The sequence below is a fragment of the Athene cunicularia genome (assembly GCF_003259725.1).
Source record: "Athene cunicularia isolate RWA chromosome 2 unlocalized genomic scaffold, athCun1 chr2_part1, whole genome shotgun sequence".
Lineage (NCBI taxonomy): Eukaryota > Metazoa > Chordata > Aves > Strigiformes > Strigidae > Athene > Athene cunicularia.
The window spans coordinates 128,198,139-128,216,644 of record NW_020799095.1 but is presented as its reverse complement, the minus strand read 5'-3'; the positions used below and the strand labels follow the sequence as shown (position 1 = coordinate 128,216,644).

General features: G+C 34.3%; 1 protein-coding gene across 1 annotated transcript in view; it reads right to left on the bottom strand.

The window, feature by feature from the left end:
* Positions 1-213: 213 nt before the first annotated feature.
* The window catches only part of TMEM67 (transmembrane protein 67), a 34,639-nt gene continuing 16,346 nt past the window's right edge, over positions 214-18,506 (bottom strand). The window contains exons 13-27 of the mRNA XM_026841790.1: positions 17,682-17,787; positions 15,640-15,696; positions 15,446-15,544; positions 14,868-14,966; positions 14,421-14,507; positions 13,605-13,704; positions 13,366-13,505; positions 10,783-10,923; positions 10,219-10,299; positions 8,414-8,530; positions 7,116-7,232; positions 6,929-7,033; positions 6,505-6,607; positions 3,871-4,013; positions 214-3,408 (exon numbers count right to left, since the gene is read on the bottom strand). Of these exons, the coding sequence (XP_026697591.1) occupies positions 3,328-3,408; positions 3,871-4,013; positions 6,505-6,607; positions 6,929-7,033; positions 7,116-7,232; positions 8,414-8,530; positions 10,219-10,299; positions 10,783-10,923; positions 13,366-13,505; positions 13,605-13,704; positions 14,421-14,507; positions 14,868-14,966; positions 15,446-15,544; positions 15,640-15,696; positions 17,682-17,787 (1,576 nt within the window). The 3' untranslated portion in view covers positions 214-3,327. The remainder of the gene's footprint in view (positions 3,409-3,870; positions 4,014-6,504; positions 6,608-6,928; positions 7,034-7,115; positions 7,233-8,413; positions 8,531-10,218; positions 10,300-10,782; positions 10,924-13,365; positions 13,506-13,604; positions 13,705-14,420; positions 14,508-14,867; positions 14,967-15,445; positions 15,545-15,639; positions 15,697-17,681; positions 17,788-18,506) is intronic.

Below are 18,506 nucleotides of genomic sequence, written 5' to 3'. Positions count from 1 at the left end.
TTCCATTAGCTGTGGCTATCCAAAACCACACCTTCCATTGCCACACTGACTGCAAAATCCCTTTCTTATGCCTGTCCTGGCAGAGCTGCTCTGGACTGCAGAGCCAGGAGCAGCCTCCTGCCCTACTCTGAAACCTCTCATGTTCATGGAAGGAAAAGTGTGTTGTAGGCTGGGGTCAACTGATTTGACAAGTGCAAAAAAACTTCTCCAATCCTTGAAATTTTTTTTTTATTGCTCAGAGGGACAGATAGGAGAGTTTGAAATGCCATGTGATTAAACAAAACATTTAAGAAACTTGAAAGACACTCATCACATGAACAACACATTGTAGCTGCATATTAATTTTTAAAAAGGAAAAACATTAAGTTGGAAATACAATCACAAGAGCTATTTCTTAAACAAATATAAAGCAATGGGAGAACAAAGCGCAATCAACATGTTTCAAGTGTTCATTGGACAGCAAGAATGAAAAAAATGAGTTCCTGGCACTTTTGTTTCCTAATAATTATTTCCTAAATCATGTAGAGTGCCTATGTTAGCTATATTAACATTTTAGATAAATGACCTGGAAAAATAAACCACAACAGAGTAGTGTGTGCACTGAAGAGAAAGAGGGGGATAAGCAACTGAACAGTTTTGACAGGACATTTTTAGATTAATTCAACATTTATTTGTAACAGGATTTGCCTTTAGTGGTAGTTTTTGCAAGGTCATTAAAGCTTTCACATGCCCTTCTGAGCAGCAGATAATTAAAGGCATATCTAAAGCAAACTCAAAGCATGATTTTTGCATGCAAAGGTTAGCAAAAGCACTGAGAACAGGGTACAGAGAGCCCACATGCTGAAACGTCTCCATTTCTACTGATACAGGGAGAAACTAAAAACTAAACGTCCGTGTCTGCAGATGGCACAATCACACTGTCATTTTGCATTCCCCGTTTATCCAGGTCTGGTTACTATAGTTATTCTGACTGAAGTTGGTCATAAATCACACCATCCTGGAGGAGGTATGTTTGTAGTGTGGTTCTTTTCCCCAGAATAACTTCATGACTATAACACATGAGAATTCACACAGAGAAAAACTTTGTGCCTGTTACCACTGACAGTGACGCACAGTACTATTGCTAGAAAGTGACAGTAAGAAAAGATCTGTACTAGGGTAATTCATTAGGGTCATACTTGCTCAATTATGGACCACAGCAACTCTCTACCTCCTTAAGTCACATCAGTCATTTTCAGTAAATATGGTCACATAAAAGAGATTGTATCTCCTCTTGTACACTGACATTTCAGTAGGGCTTGTAAGATCTGGAAAGTTTAGTTAGGTTTAGTTAAGCTATGCAAAGATACCAAACAATGAAATACACAGATGTCATGTGAGCCTAACTTTGCCTTGCAAAATTCCTGCTGCAGACCATTTTTCAGATGACTCCTTAGCTTAGTTTACAGTTTTGGCACTCAGTAGATCACTGAGAAGAAATATGATAGAAACCTCACAACTAATGAAGTCATATAGTCATGGTATTCAGTGGAAATTCAATTTTTGGCTGTTTTAACAGATCCGGAACCAAATGGACACCTTAATAACTACATTCACTATAAAGCCAACAGCCTTAATTTTATTTATAGTGGACATTTCACTCTCTTCGAAGTTTTGTATTCACACCTTTTTTTGAGGCAAAGTGTGCACCAACAAACTAAGAATTGTGCACATAAGTAGACAAAAGTAAGGAAAACATGACACGCTAAACTGCGTATTAATAAATGGACGTCCCGCTAAAAATCAACTCTACAGTTATCTACCCTGTTATAGCCTTACTGGCAAACACATTCTACCAGTTAATAGCAACTATATAGGCCTAGCAAACTACACAGGTTTTGCAACACCAAAAGCAAATGCATTAGAGCAATAGTGACCCTGAGATTTGTGTCCATGCTACTGTAAGTTTAATATCATGATATTAATCATGATATTAATGGTATCAACATAAGAACATGTTACTCTTTATGAAGCCAAGAAACACCGGAAATACAAAGCTGCTTCAACTCAGATAAGCATGTCTGCACCGCAAATCTGTGAGGTCCAACGAACCAGGTCCTCAGCCTCTGTTTTGGAATAAACATGCTAACCTCAACTTACATTTTTATGGGGGTTTTGCTGGTGAAAGTCCCTTGTTGAGTAATCTAAAGACAAGTAACAGCTAGAAAAACAGCAAACACTATTCATATTTAACCATTTATTGAAAAACGTAATTCTAAAAAGGAAACTTTTCAGAGATACAAATGGGAGGTAGACACCTCACCTTAAGGTGTTTTGAAGGCCATTCATAATCTCCCTTAACACTTAATAAGTGGCACTTGGATAATTATTAACTTGCTTAAATTCCAAAAATATGCTGACGGTAAAATGATTATGGCCTCTGTGCTATATCTAAAGATAATAAAGCCAGAAAATTAAGAGAGACAGAGGTACATGAACATATAGAGGCACCTGTAAGAACACTTCTGAAAAGATAAGAACGATTGCTTCTACTTCACTTGTGTGGAAACAGCACGGAAGAATTACTGTATTTTCTTGGTCATCTCGCATCAGATGACAGAAGATCAGGAACAAACCCCAAACACCTATAACCATCTCCTCTGCACTATTGTAACTAGCCTGTTCTTCTGCATCACTGTAACAGTACTGTATCTCAAACACAAGGAAACTCTGTTACGTGTCGTCCACACACAAGAAAAATAATTACAAAAAAGCATACAATACTATGACACAATAAAGAAAAGTCAAAATTTCAATTTTAAGTGTAAATAAGTGATCTTGAAAAAGTCCTATTGAAATATTAATTCAGAACAAATCCTGTCCTGTGTAAAACTGGAAATACATCTGCTAAACATTATCCCTCAAAATAAATTTTTGTTAAAAAATAAAAAAAAATTAAGGGATTTTCAGAAAACTTATGAGTTGGCCACCTCTCTTGCCAGCCAGAATGTTCAAATTATTGCCTCAAAGTGAACGGTCCATATCTCACTAAAAGCCATTAAATAGTTTTTATCTTATTCTAAGAATAACAACAGCAAGCTTACTGTCTTATTTTCATGTACCTTTCCTTTTAAAGGCCTATGGCTTAGTGTTCACAAATCTGAAAAATATTTGTAAATACACAAAAATAAAGTTTAATAGCACACAATATAAAAAATGATACATTTCAAAACAATTACATTATTATTACGGAAAAGTGCACTACAATTAATCTGCAGGTCAGAGTTTCTTTGATCTTGGACATAATTTCCACGATTAACTCCTCAATAAAGTTTTTCATCTCCTTAATTAAATGAGAAATCTTTCATCCACCAAGGTTTTGGATGCCAAATTCTTCTGTCCAAGTGTATTACGAATAAACCTAAATATCTAAGAACATTTTAGAAAAAATGTATTAACAAAGAAATACTTAAAACAGTATGTTTCAGTACTTAACATAAAATAGTAACTTCATATTTTCTTTAAATCATAAATAACATGAATGAATTAGGTGCTTAATGCTCTTTAGCATTTTGGAAACATTTTCCAACGTCTTTCTACCCTGAAATATCATATAATTATGTGTGATTAATTTTAACAGGTATCTGTGTTTTCTACTGAGTTACTTGTAGCCTCTTTATTCATGACAGGCATGTGAATAAAATTAATTGCTCACAAGCCTATTTGACAAATCCCCAAACTAAAAAACTATTTTATAAGCTCTCAGTATAATCTTTGGTCAACGCGTACTGCTAACTTACTGCTTTAATTATCTAGCTAACTCTATAAACTTCTATACTAACCCACATATAAAAAATATTACTTTGTTCTTAAATTTAAATTTAAATTTACCTCTTGTTCCAAATATGTTAGAACAGCTGCTAAAACAAAACTTTGAGAAGCCAGATCCACAACAGAGAAAAACAGGATATCAAAGATGAGCAATGTTGTCTCATTGCCATAATAGAGAACATCACTGAAAGAGTGTCCTTCATCTACAGAAAGAAAATAATTTTTGAGAAATTATTATTTCAGGGAAGTACAAATTTGTGGAGTTTATCAGCCCATGCTGAGAAAGCTGGTAAGAAAAAGGAAAATCAGAGCAAAAGCTAGTTATGGCATTCTATGGCATCATAAGAGCTAGTTATGCCATTCTATTTAAGCAAAATACAAACCTTTTCACTTATAAAATGGCTTAATACCAACAGAACACAATAGGGAAAGCTCATGTGCCACACACAACTTTATTCACTCCTGAAATCTCAATCAGATTGTTTAAAAAAAGCTGCTTTGAACAAGACCAGACGTAACTTCCTTGTCACTGAAATTTTTAGCAAGTGTTAACTCTGGTCCCAACACAACAAAATAATAAAAACGTATGCTTAAAGCCTTACTTAGGAGGAGTTTCAGAGCTTAACATTATCTTTGTTCATTGGTTAACAGTTTCCCAGAAAATGGGTCTTTTAAGCTTAAAATACCTTTTTCATAGCTGAAGTAGTCTAGACCACTTATCCACTTCATTTTATCAAAAAGCACCACTTTCAAAAGACAAAATAACATTTAAAATAAACTATTACATAAAATAGATTCTTTTCCCTCTTTCTACTTTTTCAGAAAAATGTCTAATGCAGCTTTTATAAGAAACAGCATATTTTCATTACAAATTGTTTATGTCCTACTGCCACCAAATCCTAATTTGTATCCAGACTTCTAGAAAACATGACAGTCTAAACCATCAAACAATTCATTTACATCAACGCTTACGATTATCAACTGTGAAACAATGGCAGTCAAAATACCAAACCTCTGTTGAATATTGCACAATTTGGAGACATCACATCATGTTTATACAGTTAATTCTAATTCAGACATTGCATACACGACAATATTTATGGCTAAGTAGACCTGGGGATTAGAACAGGATTTTGGAATGACTAATATTGAAAGAAGTGGAATCACAGACAGGCTGAAGAAAGTCCTAGTTACAGTTTTAAGGCAGATACTGGCTATCTGGCCACAATTATTCCTAAAGATAGCGCTTCACCATGACAGGGGAGGAGAGTCCATGCCTTTAATGAATTAGGTGTACCTTAGACATCTAGACTGGGTAAAAATGTCAGACTACAACCATGGCTAGTTGGAAAGTGTATGCTGCATTCCTGATTACATAGCAAGGTTTGAGATTCACATTAGGCTTCAGCTTTTGCAGCCCCCGAGTCATAGAGCAGGACAAGTTCTGCACAGCTCAATGATGTAATCTGCAGATTGCTGTTACAGAAGAATAATGACATATTTAGGATGTGCAATGGTCATCTGATAATATCTATGGATAGGATTATGGTTCTCATAAGGTTTAGTTTCATCTTAGAACAGTGAGGCTGGAGACCCAAGTAATTGAGGCACTCAAAATGATGGCTTGCATCATCTTGGATCACAAGTTAATGTTTAGTTTTCATGCAGGTGATGGCTATGTTTATGGTTAGGGGTGGAATCAGAGTCTGAACTATGGTTTTCAAAGATAATTTCTGATGTATTCTGTACAGCTCAGGGACTGAGGAAACAGCCTAAGTTCCCTGCCCATATTTCACTGCAGTGTGGATACTGGTCCCCAGACTACATTTGTTAATAGGAGGAGACCAGGATTCAGGGTTTCAAACCTTGGAAGTGGAGGACCTAACACTGGATGAGGATTCCAGTGATGCAGGTATTGGTCATCTGGCAGAAATGATGAATAGGTTAAGGTTTTAGAGCCTTGGTGTTTCACAGCATCAATCTTCTGATTTAGGAACCTAGGTTGAAGGTTGAGATGTGATTGAGAACTTTCACTATATCTATTCTTAACACATGTACTGGTCACTTGTAAATATTTATGGCTAAACCTCCATGGACCAGAATCAGAACTGGTGTCATTACTGTTTCTGCTGGAATACTCCTTTTTGCTATGGGTATCGGCAATGCTTAAAAAGCTTCAAACTAAAATAGTCAAGAATCCAAATTACTTAGTGGTGTCTGCAAAGGTGAGTGGTGTATTAACATCAAGTATTCCACTAAAACATCCTCACCGTGAACAACATCCTCTTCAAAGAAACTGACTTTCTGTACTCTTAGTTATTTCATTAAAAATTTGGTTCTATATAAAAAAAAAATCGGAGGGAGCTATTTAAATATTGTGAGTCTTCTTTCCATTTACAAAGTGGATATTGGATCTACATAGCAAGTCAAAGGAGCACTTCATAAACACATGCACGTCTCTACACAGTATCCTTTCAGTTGCCTAAAAGGAAAAACATTTCAGGTGAGTGACAAATTATAAATAGGATTTCTGTAACCTGAAGAACTTCTCCTAAATACCTCCCTCACAAGTGGTCATTTAATAACCACTCTTGCTGTAAAGTCCAGTTAGATTGTAAATCTTGGGAAACAAATCTCCACAGAAATCTGCATACTTATAAATATGGTACAAATAACAAGTTACAAATTTTTTACCATTGTAAAAGAGACTCTTCTCTATTGGTTCCATGAACTCCATGCCAAGAATTCGTTCAAGCAGCAATTTATCTTTAACAATATAATCCATTTCTTTATGAACCTGTAAGAAAAGGAAAAACAATACTTCTTGTTTTATGATTTCAAAGAAAAAGTACTTGTTACAAATACAAATAGCGGTCTATTCCAAGACAAAAATAAGTACATAATAAAAAAGGATTTGTCATTTTTAAGAGCAGGCTGCACTGTTAAACTTTTTTTTTTTTTTTTTTTGAATGAAGCACTGTTCCAGTTGCTATCAAGTCTTTAACAAGTCTTTAAGCACATACGCTTAAAGAGAAATTAGTCCTTCAAATTTATAATTTTATAATCTCTACTTACTATTATTATGTTTTCTTTAGTATAGTAATGTCAATATACATACGTGATCAATAAAAGAACTGAGAAATTTGTTCATGGTGTTGTATGCCCTTGTGCTTTGTTCAAAACTATTTGTAGATGAATCCAAAAGCCTTGCAGGACCACGTTTCTGAAATATAACATGACCATGACTTCAGCAGAAAAATTACATATTTTAAATAACATCTACAAAATACAAATATCTCACTTACTCTTGTTAGGTTTTCATGAATCCTGTCATAGTGCAGTCGCATTTTTCTTGAAATGGAAATCTGAAATGTCTGGCCATCTGTGTTCGGTAATAAACCTCTCTGACTACATAGATTTTCCTATACAATTAAACCAATTGTAAATTAAAATTATTAACGTGATTCATAGACCCCCAAAAGAAAAATATTTTAATTTCCTCTCTTTCATGTACACATAGTACTTAATATCTCTAAGTATTTGAATCCACTGCACTCTTAGTTCTATTATAGCAAGATTTTCTTAGGACATGAAATCCTGACCCCTGCTGTCACAAAGTCATACTCCTCTTTTTCATCTGTGTTCAGTTCATTACCTTCTAATATATCTTTTGATATTCACTCTGAAGCCCTTTCTTTTATGTTTATCATTTATTCTATACTTCTCCTGGGTTTTTTGTGCTTTGGATTCCTGACTTTTGCCATATGTTTTTCAGGTCACATTTAATAAATCTCAAAACCCCCAAGAAAATAGAAAATTCAACATTTCCATAGAGAAAAAACTGCTTTTTCCAAAATTATATTAGAATAAACAATTTGGAAAAACATACAGGAACAGACAAGTCAAAAATATTACTAAAAAGATTCCTCTACAGTTCAGTGTTTAAGATTTATTTTTCATGTGTTTATTTTTTTTTCTGTCCACTTATCATTGAAATAGCAATATCCTTCATCTAAGGTACTTTCTTCCTACTTGTCCCTACAAAGATGCAAGATGTCATGAAATTTAGTGTTTCAATCCTGTGTGAGACATTTTACATTTGCCTGATCTTGCAGCAAAGATACAATATACAACAAACTAGATAAAATACTTATTCAAAATAATTTCTGTAAAAAATAGGTTAGATCACCACAGGAGAAGAGATGGAACAAAATAATTTATTGGAAGAGTAGATGTTTCTTTATCAGGAGTTTTTCAGATTTGTCTCTTTATGAAAGCATTATGTTATGCATCTTTTTAAATGAAAAGCTTCAGTACGAAAAAGAAGGTTCTTAAATACACACAAAAAATTTTTAGAAAACCAGGAATTTTATATCTGTGAAATCTGAAGAAGTAATAGAGAAGAAGAGATATTGAAGAAGAAAGGTGAAGAGCTAGTTAAAAGAACTATTAAGTCATATATTTACACACCAACAGCTGGTATCTTTTAAGTATCATAACGATGCAATGTAATACACAAGAGAAGAGCCATAATGCAAATATGTGGGTTTTTTTAATAAAATAAATAATTAGAGCAGGTGTAAACTTTAATACTTTTACTTACTGCTTCTCTTTTTAGGTTCATATTCATTTCTTCCATATTGGTATCTGCATGTCCGTGCACAGAGCGACCATGAATATAATAACCAAAGCAGCTGTGTGACAAGAGAAACACTGAAATCTAAAAGAGATGGGGGAAGAGAATAATTCAATTAAACATTATGATTTTATTTTTGAACTTTTGAATTCACAGTGGAGATCAGCAAGACCAGCCCTTCTACAAATACAAAGTAGGCAGGTACCAAAATAAATATGGCAGAAAAATATTTAATAACTCTTTTACTGATTAGTTTTATCTATGTTTAACTAGAAATACACACCAGCTTGAAGTTTAGTTTATCAACAACAAGGATCACTACTTAATTCCACAGAGCCAAAAAAATTAAAGCAAAGTTATTAGCTTTTATTTTGATTCAAAAATGATTTCTGTGATACATCATACATATGCATGATCCCAGTTGAGCTCCTCTCCTAGGAGACTATTTAATAGAATTTCGTATGATACAATGCTTGTCTATCACATAAAACCCCAAATTAACTCTTTCTACGACCTATGCACTACATGGGTGTTTCACAAAGAGGAATAACCAAGGCTAGAAATTCTGATAAAATGAGTTAATCTCTATATTTTTAAAAAGTTCTGGACAAATGAGCTAATCCGACTGTTCTGACTGCACTTTTCTTTGGTTAAAAAGGAATTCCTACAGTACAAATTTTCAAGATCCATATTTAAACTAGAGAAATTGAAGTAGTTCAGATGTGAGCATGTGCATATTCATTAAAAAGGTGGTAACTGTCCAAGACGGACAACCATGAAGTTCAGCGGTTGAGGGACAACCAAAAGATAGGAGCAGAAACTAGATAAAAGCATATTAAATAAAACTAAGACAGCTGTGTCTGTAAGACAAAAGTACTAAAATACAAACCAGTAGACAGAACAGCAGCAAATGGTTCCACATCTAATTTCTGTAATAATTTCACAGAATCATGTAGGTTAGAAAAGACCTTGAAGATCATCTAGTCCAACCATTAACCTAACATCGACAGTTCCCAACTACACCATATACTTAAGTGCTACATCGATCCAACTCTTAAACACCTCCAGGGATGTGGACTCCACCACCTCTCCGGGCAGCCCATTTCAACGCCTAACAACCCGTTCTGTAAAGAAATACTTCCTAATATCCAGCCTAAACCTTCCCTGGTGCAACTTGAGGCCATTCATTCCCTCTTATCCTACTGATTGTTACTTGGTTAAAGAGACTCATCCCCAGCTCTCTGCAACATCCTTTCAGGTAGCTGTAGAGGGCGATGAGGTCTCCCCTCAGCCTCCTCTTCTCCAGACTAAACACCCCCAGTTCCCTCAGCTGCTCCTCGAACAACATGTGCTCTGCCTTCACCAGCTTCATTGCCCTTCTCTGGACACGCTCGAGTCATTCAATGTCCTTTTTGTAGTGAGGGGCCCAAAACTGAACACAGGAATCAAGGTGTGGCCTCACCAATTTGTTATTTTTAATTCTGTATAAGCATATGTAACCAATTTAACTTTAAAAAGCAACCTAAAATTCACAAATCTAGAACAACATATTGATACCTATGGTTCCAGAATCTTTTTCCAATTAAAGCTTAACTGAAATCTTCTTGAAGATTGCACCAATAAAGTGAGCTGAAAGAAACACTGACTTTGGCTGTTAGCTAGTAATCTCTGATTAAATTCAATGAATAAATATTATTTAATATTCTTAAAACTATCTTCTGTATTATTCTATTTAAAATGCTACTATACAAATGAGACAAAGAAATACTTACATTGCTCATGCAACACAAATCAACAAATTGGCTTATCTTATCTTCAACAAATCTTTCATAAAACACAGAAAAAAATATAATCTGAAATAAATCAACAAAATTTTCTTTTATTAGTTCATCAGATTTGACTTTATTAAGCAATTAACTTCACAATTTAACACCCACAAATTACAGACTTCTGTAGTGGCCACCATTGCACTGGACTCTATGAAATGGGATTGACATTCTTCCTCTAAGAATTAAAGTTGTAGCAATAACCTGCTTTTCATTTTGAACTTGGAGTTGTTTCACAGTTGTTTAAAACAAAACAAACATGGTGCATAAATTCACAGCTTTGAGAGGATTAAACTTCTGACTACAAAGTAAGATGTCTTATAGCTCAGAAGATTAATTTTGAGTTCTAAGGTGGTAACCATGTTAAAGCAGCTAAAAGTCTAGATCAAGCAAAACAGTTAAGAATATATCAAATGCTATGATACATAGTATGGATGACCTAGTAATATATTCTAGCTTCCAAGAACCAACCTGAAAATGATAATTCAGTATGTCATGCGTTTCACATACCTGTAAGAAGGCAATGGCTAGCCAGAGTGCAGCAGACACCCCAAATCTTAAAATACGGCTCCAAGGAGCTATGTAACTCTCACTGCTTCTTGTAAGACTGGAAGAAGAATCCATTAAAGCCAAGTTTGAAAATCCCACCACCTGAAGAGATAAGAAGGTCAATATAACAACATGAGGCAATGAATAGTATTAATTATGACCATTCATAGCAGGAAATAGAAGAAAAAACTAGGAAAAATGGATATGGTAATAGTAGCATGTTCACTATGATAGAACACAGTCGTGTGATCCAGAGTTATTACATTAACATAATTAAAAGCATAAACTGTTCATATACGTGTTGATATGTAAATTCAAAAACATACGCAGCTAAATCTCATGAAAAGTCAACATTGTTTTTTACTGAAAAACTCCAAAAGATTCTACTGTTAGACTGTATGGAGATATTATTTCTGTCAAATTTCATCTTTTTGGTCCTATATATTCCAGTGTTTAAATATTTTAAAAATCTGTTCACTACTGTAAGAAACTGATTTTTTTTTCTTTTTTATTGACTAGAAATATATTTCCCTCCACTGTTTTCATGGCTGAATCTACTTTAAACAAACAAGCTAGAAAAAGTTCCCAAATAAAAAAGGAGAAAAACACTATGCCTTGAAACAAGAGGGGAAAATTTGGTGAAAATCATTCAGAACTGAAGCTGCACCAGAAACATATTTGTGGTGGGTTGACCCCCACCACAGCAGGACAGGGAACAGGAAAACCAAAAGCAAGAAAAATTTGTGGATTAAGATAAAGATGGTTTAACGAGCAAAGGAAAGGGAAGAAGGTGGTGAATTAACTGCCTCCTACAAGTAGACTGATGCCCAGTCAGTCCCCAGAAAATCCCTCCTCCATTTTTATTCCTGAGCAAGATGGTATATGGTACGGAATACCCTTTGGTCAGTTGGGGCCTGCTGTCCTGGTTATGTTCTTCTCCCAGCTTCTTAGGCAGCCCCAGCCTCCTTGTTGGGGTCCCCAATGCTGTGCAAGGACTGTTCAGCAATAGCGAAAACACAGGTGTGTTATCAGCCCTGTTTTAGCCAGAAATCCAAAACAGAGCACCCTATGGGCTGCTATGAAGAAAACTATCTCCAAGCTCAGTTCTGCGGCCAGAGTGCTACCTGCACTAGCCTTGTAGCCAACAGTGCCACAGCAACCCAGTGCCAGTCAGAGGTTGCTGTGGTGCCAGACATGAGCCCTGAGGGGAGGAAGACTCCTTCTTCTACACTTTCCAACTTCCTCCAACTATTAATTTTCCTGGGCTGTTTTCTACTACCGTAGAGCCTGTCACCATAATTTATGAGAACTGAACAGTCACTTTATCAAAATTGCTAAGCCAGGAAGACAGGTTTTGAGCAATTCAGAAGTTTCCCCTTGTAACAAGCAGGTGATGGTCATATCTACCCCATGCATTATACTTCTAGGGAAACTATGTTCCAAACTTCAGCATGACGATGAAAATTATGAAGATTATCTGAGGTTTTCACACCAATTTTAGCCTATTTAGGTATTTTTCATTACTTCCTCCAGCACCAGTGGCAAGAAATGGATTCTCCAGTAGGAATTTCATAGCAGGAGTTGTAGAGCAAGATGTTAATCACTCTCTTCTAAGAGTAGCCTCTCCCTTTTAGTAATACCAGGAACCTACAAAGAGTAACCTGAAGAGATTGTTAATTTTAGGAATATGTGCTTGCTTTTCTCCCAATTCTTACTTGCAACATAGTACCTAAATTGGTCCTAGCCTGTATTTACCAACAGCAAAACTTATGTAATGAATGAAGAAAATTTGGGTTATTTTACTGTATTTAATTTAAATGAAAAATAGGAAACTTAAAAACAGAAATATAAAAATGAATAAAAGTATTTAAAATATGTAAAAGAACCTCACAAAACAACTATATGCTATGTGCTTTAAGAATAGTTCCTCAAATAAAAGTATTTACCAAACTACGGAACAAACAAATCAGAATGTTTTTGAAAGGCTAAGGCACAGTTTTTCACCTATCCTTAAACTGTAACTGAAGGCATACTGCCTTGTGTTATGCCATCAAAAAGAGAACTGGCACATTTAATTTCCTGCTTTATAAAAGGTCACTATAGCAAATTAGCAGGAAGCTCAGTTCAGATAAATATGAAACCAGAAATAAAGCTGTAGACTGTGGCAGGAGGGACCCAGTAGTCAAATAAAGAACTGAGTGTGTACACAGATTTATCAGTCTCTTAAGCCATTTATGGTAACTCATTACCTTGAAAAAACAAACAAATCTAACAAAAGTCAAAAGTCTCTGAGGTAATTAAGGGTTGGTTGTTTTTTGTGGTTTTTAAGTCTTCCTTAATGAAATATTGCAATGACCTATACATACATATACATTTAAAAAATGTATTAAAATAATAGGTTTACTGTGTTTTCAAGTGAACTTGAAGGTCATCCACTATTACCACAGAGAATGCAATAATTAAAAACCAGACCCTTATGTTACACTCTGGTTGTGAATCATAAAAAATTAGTAACATTAACAATAATAATTGTAGTAATAATACCTCCAGAAAAAAAAGAACTGCAAGCACTTGAAAGAGGGGATTTATCTTCCTCACTGTCTGAATTTCATTCCATTCATTTGCTATAAAATATGTCCTCCATATGCTCACAGGTGCAGCAGCACTTCTAATAACACCTTCACCTAAAAAGAATACATACAATAGCTCTGAAATTTAATACTTGAGAGTAATATCTGAATTTAACTAAAGATGTTTATAGAAACAAGCATAGTTTGAGTTACCTTCAACTGCTTTAAGAACTTTGCCCTTAGGTCTTTCCCAGTCAATAAAGAAAATATCTATAGTAAGTTGTGAAACCAGCAATTGTAAGAACTGCAGAGCCTAAGAAAGAAAAAGGAGAAATATATCAAGTAAGGACAGCAACAGAATATAAAGTCATTGCACATGTCATTCATTAAACACAAGAAATTTAATTGAGTATACTTGAGACTGCAACTTAGTTACCAACTTTTGATACATCTTTTTTTTTTAATTTAAAAGTTTGGAATAATGGTAAGTCATGTGATGATGTCCAAAATTATTAACGAAATACAGCAAAGTAAGAATTTTTTTTAAAAAAAATACTATTTTCATATAACATATTAACCTGTATTATGAATTCAAATTCAATACCCATCATTAATAAAATACTTGCATGTCCCATGAAGACAGAATACCACTCTCTGAATTCTACAAGCATGTCTGAACACAATTATTTTAGTATCTTTTTTTTTAATCAAGAACTAACAGCATTTATATTCTGCTTCAAAAGAGCACTTGCTTTCTTGATATGGTGTTATTTTATGTGGGTTTCTTTACATCTTTACCCTTGGAAGAATAACTTTCCATAGATCATCCTCCTTAGACATGTGTTTCACTATAAAGACTCCACAAAATAAATTTATATGGAAAAATGATTTAATTCTTAGAATAAAATAATTGTTTATATCTATATAATAATAAAATGAACTGTACAAGATGTTTAAAAACAAGCCTACTGAAAACATACAGAAGCATATGTTGAAATGTCTTTAATGCCAGAGGAAAAAAAAATTTACCTTTAAACTAAATGCACATGCTATGTATGTAACAAAATCTTCTTCTTGAGATGGAAGTGGTAAAAGGACGGAGACAAACTGCTGAGCCTATAATTGAGAAGTTACACTGAAATAGTACGGATGGCATACGTAACAACATACTGTGCTTAAGAGTGAATAATATTTTTCAGAAAAATATCAATATTTACTGTGCAATCATTCTGAATTTATAAAATATTTTAAGTGACTATTAAGCAGACTGCAAATATAGTGAATCCTAAGGAAAAGAAACAGGTGAACGCAAAAATTTAAGCACACAAACCAGAATATGATATAGAACTTGCCTCAACAGTCTGACCAGAAAGGCAAAAAAAAAAAAAAAAGAAAGAAAGAAAATGAATTTTTGTGTAAAAATATATGTAGTATATAATAGGCTTTCATAACTCCCAAATCTGGAAAAACACTTACCTTGAAGAACACAAGCCAATAAATGCCTGTGCCCACTGTGATGATAAAGAAAACGTTGGCAAGGTCTCCCGCATAAAACAGTAAGAACTTCAAAACTGTCTGCAATTATAAAAACACACTGTAGAGATCTGTAAAACTAATTAAGTAATGCATATGTACATTCATATAAAACATGCAGCTCACACTGCAGGATACTCTAGTACTGAAAAGCAGCCTCGAACAGAAGTTCTCTAGTACAGTCATATATTGATGGTATATTCAGTATCTGAAACTCCTACATGCTAGTCTTTGTTCAGAGAATAATTAATTTGAAAACTCAGTCTACTAAACTGATCAGAACAGCTCTGTAAATACCTTTATTTTTAGCAAAAGTATTTCCTAATTGACAACATCAGAATCAAAAAAAATACAAAAACCCTACTTCCTCAAGTGAGCCTAACTCCAGATCACAGTTCTATGCAGGTAGGCTAGAAATTATTTCAGTTGCCTTAAGAAACAGAATATCACAGAGAATAACAGCAAAATTCTCCTCAAAGACAAGAAGACGTGTTTCTTTTTAGGTTGCCAGCTGTTTATACCTGTAGGTCAATTATAGAGCTTCCCGTACGCCTCTTCCAGCCTGCAGTCTTAAGAAGGGACCATAACACTGCTAGCCCACCCAACACACCCAGCGTAATCTGAAGAGAAAGAAAAATATTGGCAGATTTTTTTTAAAAAACAAAAAATAGAAGTAAATCCTTATATTGACAAATTAAAGTGAAATATGACTTACGTCAGTCTGAATCTGAGCCTCTGACTGATTCATTTCATAACTGACTGAGAAGGAAACCTGAACATTAAGATACAAAAAGTAAATATGCATAGACATTCTGAAATACTACAACCATTATAAACTGGTAGTTTTCACACATTTAGTTGGTGGGAACTCCCACCTAGGGCTACTATATAAGTACAACGTGTATCTTATTTTACTGTATACTTCTGATGCGGTGTGCTACAGTGCCAGGCTTAGTACTAGCATGTGCTCTGTTACGCTTAGGGCAGATTTTACCAACAGTAATGCTGGAGATAGATATCCGCTATCTGCAAAGTTACTAGCTGTACCTAATTATAATCATTTCAAATGTGAATAATTTTTTTCATTCTGAAAGGAGACACCAAAGGTTTGATACTTTCCCTTTTATCAGTGTGGATTAAAAGTAACTTTAATGTAATGACACCAATATGCAAAATCATAAACTCTTACATAGCTCAGATATCAATTTTTTTTTTCCATCTTGAATGAAATAAAAATTGTCATGCAGCATCAAAAGTCCTCCCTCCAACTTAAATATTTATCTAAACTAAGACCTATTTTGCCTTTGATCTGAAAGATTTGTACAAGGAAGAAAAAACGCTGGTGTAGGTTTTATAACATTCTGGCCTGAGTCTTTGTCACTGTAAGGCTAAAGTTAACACAGGTATGATAACGAATAGTATTTTTAATTCAGTTTAAAAAAAAAGGACAACCCCCTCCCAAACCAATCCCTTCTCCCTCTTCACCTTGTCTTCCCAAAACATTTGTTCCTGTCAGAACTCATTCTATCACCCCACTTGGATTTAAGTCTAAATATGCTCAGTTACTAGAAACTCATTGTTTACAGAACTTGGAATGAAATTCAATGTATCTTTTTACTTGCATAAAAATTGTTAAATGCAACAAGACATCCAAAATTGACAACACCTAAGTACATCAGATGTAGATGTAAGGGTGAAATAGTACAAGAGAAAATAGAGGAACTGAGAACAATTGTTTCTGCCATGGCCATTTGAATGAATTATTTTCTAAAAATAGTGTTGTTTCTGTGGTTAAACGAAGACATAATTTAGGAAGAGAAGAATGTCTGACTATTTTTTTGATCTTTCTAATTCCCTGTCTCTTCTTTCCTTTCATGCAGCTAATATGGAATGCAAGGAATGATTCTAGCACCTGAAACTTCTAGCTAGTTATCTATCTGTACTGGAAGCCTGAACTGCTGATGGTTGATAAGAAAAAAATATTAATATTATAATTTTTTAAATAGCAGAATTATTATTTAACTATATTAAGCTCAACATTTTCAGTTTTTAAAGCAGTGTGATCTAAAAAACAAGGGACAGGAATAGGACATCTGAGCTGCTGTCCATCATGAGAGGCAAAAGGGCAAGTAGAAAATGCCCCTCCTGCATCTGCTACAGCAGAAGTAAGTGGCTTTCAGTAGCGAAAGATTCCCCCATCTGATCTCCAACCATTCTGGCTAGATTTTTGGATTATTTTACTTTAATTCTTAGAGATGTGCTGTAGAATAATACACAGCAGAAAAAACGCTAAAGGATGTTTTAGATATATTACCAGTATTTTAATTTAAAGTACAGGTGACTTGAAATGTCTGTGTCATAACAACCTTCTCTTAATGGATTGCTTTAAATAAAAATATTCAATTTCTTGCAAAAATTGCTGGTTTCAGAGCATTGCATGAAGAGTACTCTTCCTGTTATTTTCTCTATGTGTTTTATTTGAACTGTAGCATAATCTAGCATTATACAACCAACTGTAAAATTCTAAGTACTTCAAGTTAAGAAAAACTTTAAATAAATCAAAAATAGTTTGAACTGCTTTAAACGCTTTACATTTTAGTGAAAACTTGCAACTTCAAAACTGAGCAGAACCAGAAAGTGCTTATTAGATTTTTATACACCCCCCACCCTCCAAAAATGTTCACTCAAATGGAATTCCCACAGAACTAAAACTATGATTAACAAATCAGTTCAATTAAGATAGCACAAAGATCTCACCATCACAGTCTGGGTTTCAGGGTTTTGGACAAGCACATCTGTATAAGCAATAGTAATTAGAGGAGGGTAGATAGTTCCTCTCTGAGTATGGGATACCAGACGAATACTGCAAGAAACAGAGTATTATTTTTAACACAGAAAATGAATGAGTTGCTTGGAAAGTATGAATAGAAACTTGTACTAATAAGAAAAAACTAAATGAACAGAACATCCTGATCAATAAAATGAGAGTTTAAAACTCAATGACATGGCAATTCACATTTTAAAAGCAACTGGAGTGTACAAAAAAGTGTGTACACAAATATCTAAAAAAAGAAGCTGGGAAAGATGGTTTATTTGTAAGAAAATAGCTGAATCAGTCTTTACCTACTGCTCACATTATGAGAGCTGCAAGTGAAGCCAATTCCAAAAGTTAACTTTTCCCGAATCTTTACAGAAAGACCTTTTTAATGTGCATTTTTAGGTTTTGGCCTTATCCTTTTTTCAAAGCCAGGGGTGGGAGGGGATTCTCCTAAAATACATAAGATAATCCTTATTTTTCCAAATAATATGGTATGTAATTCTCAGCAAACTGAGTTAGTTCGTTAAATTAATCTTCAGGATGATTACTTGTATGGATCAGTACACAGTGCTACTCAGCAAACTTTTAAACTTATAAATTGTGAAGAAGAGCTGAAGGAAAAGGGAGATGCCAATTTTTAGACAGTCTTCTCAGAGGAAGACATTATATAAAGAAGGAGAAAAAAAAGAGGTTCTTTCAAAACATATTCCATCTGAGATTATCCATCAGTAATAACCCTAACAGGCAGTCTCACAATTTCAGTC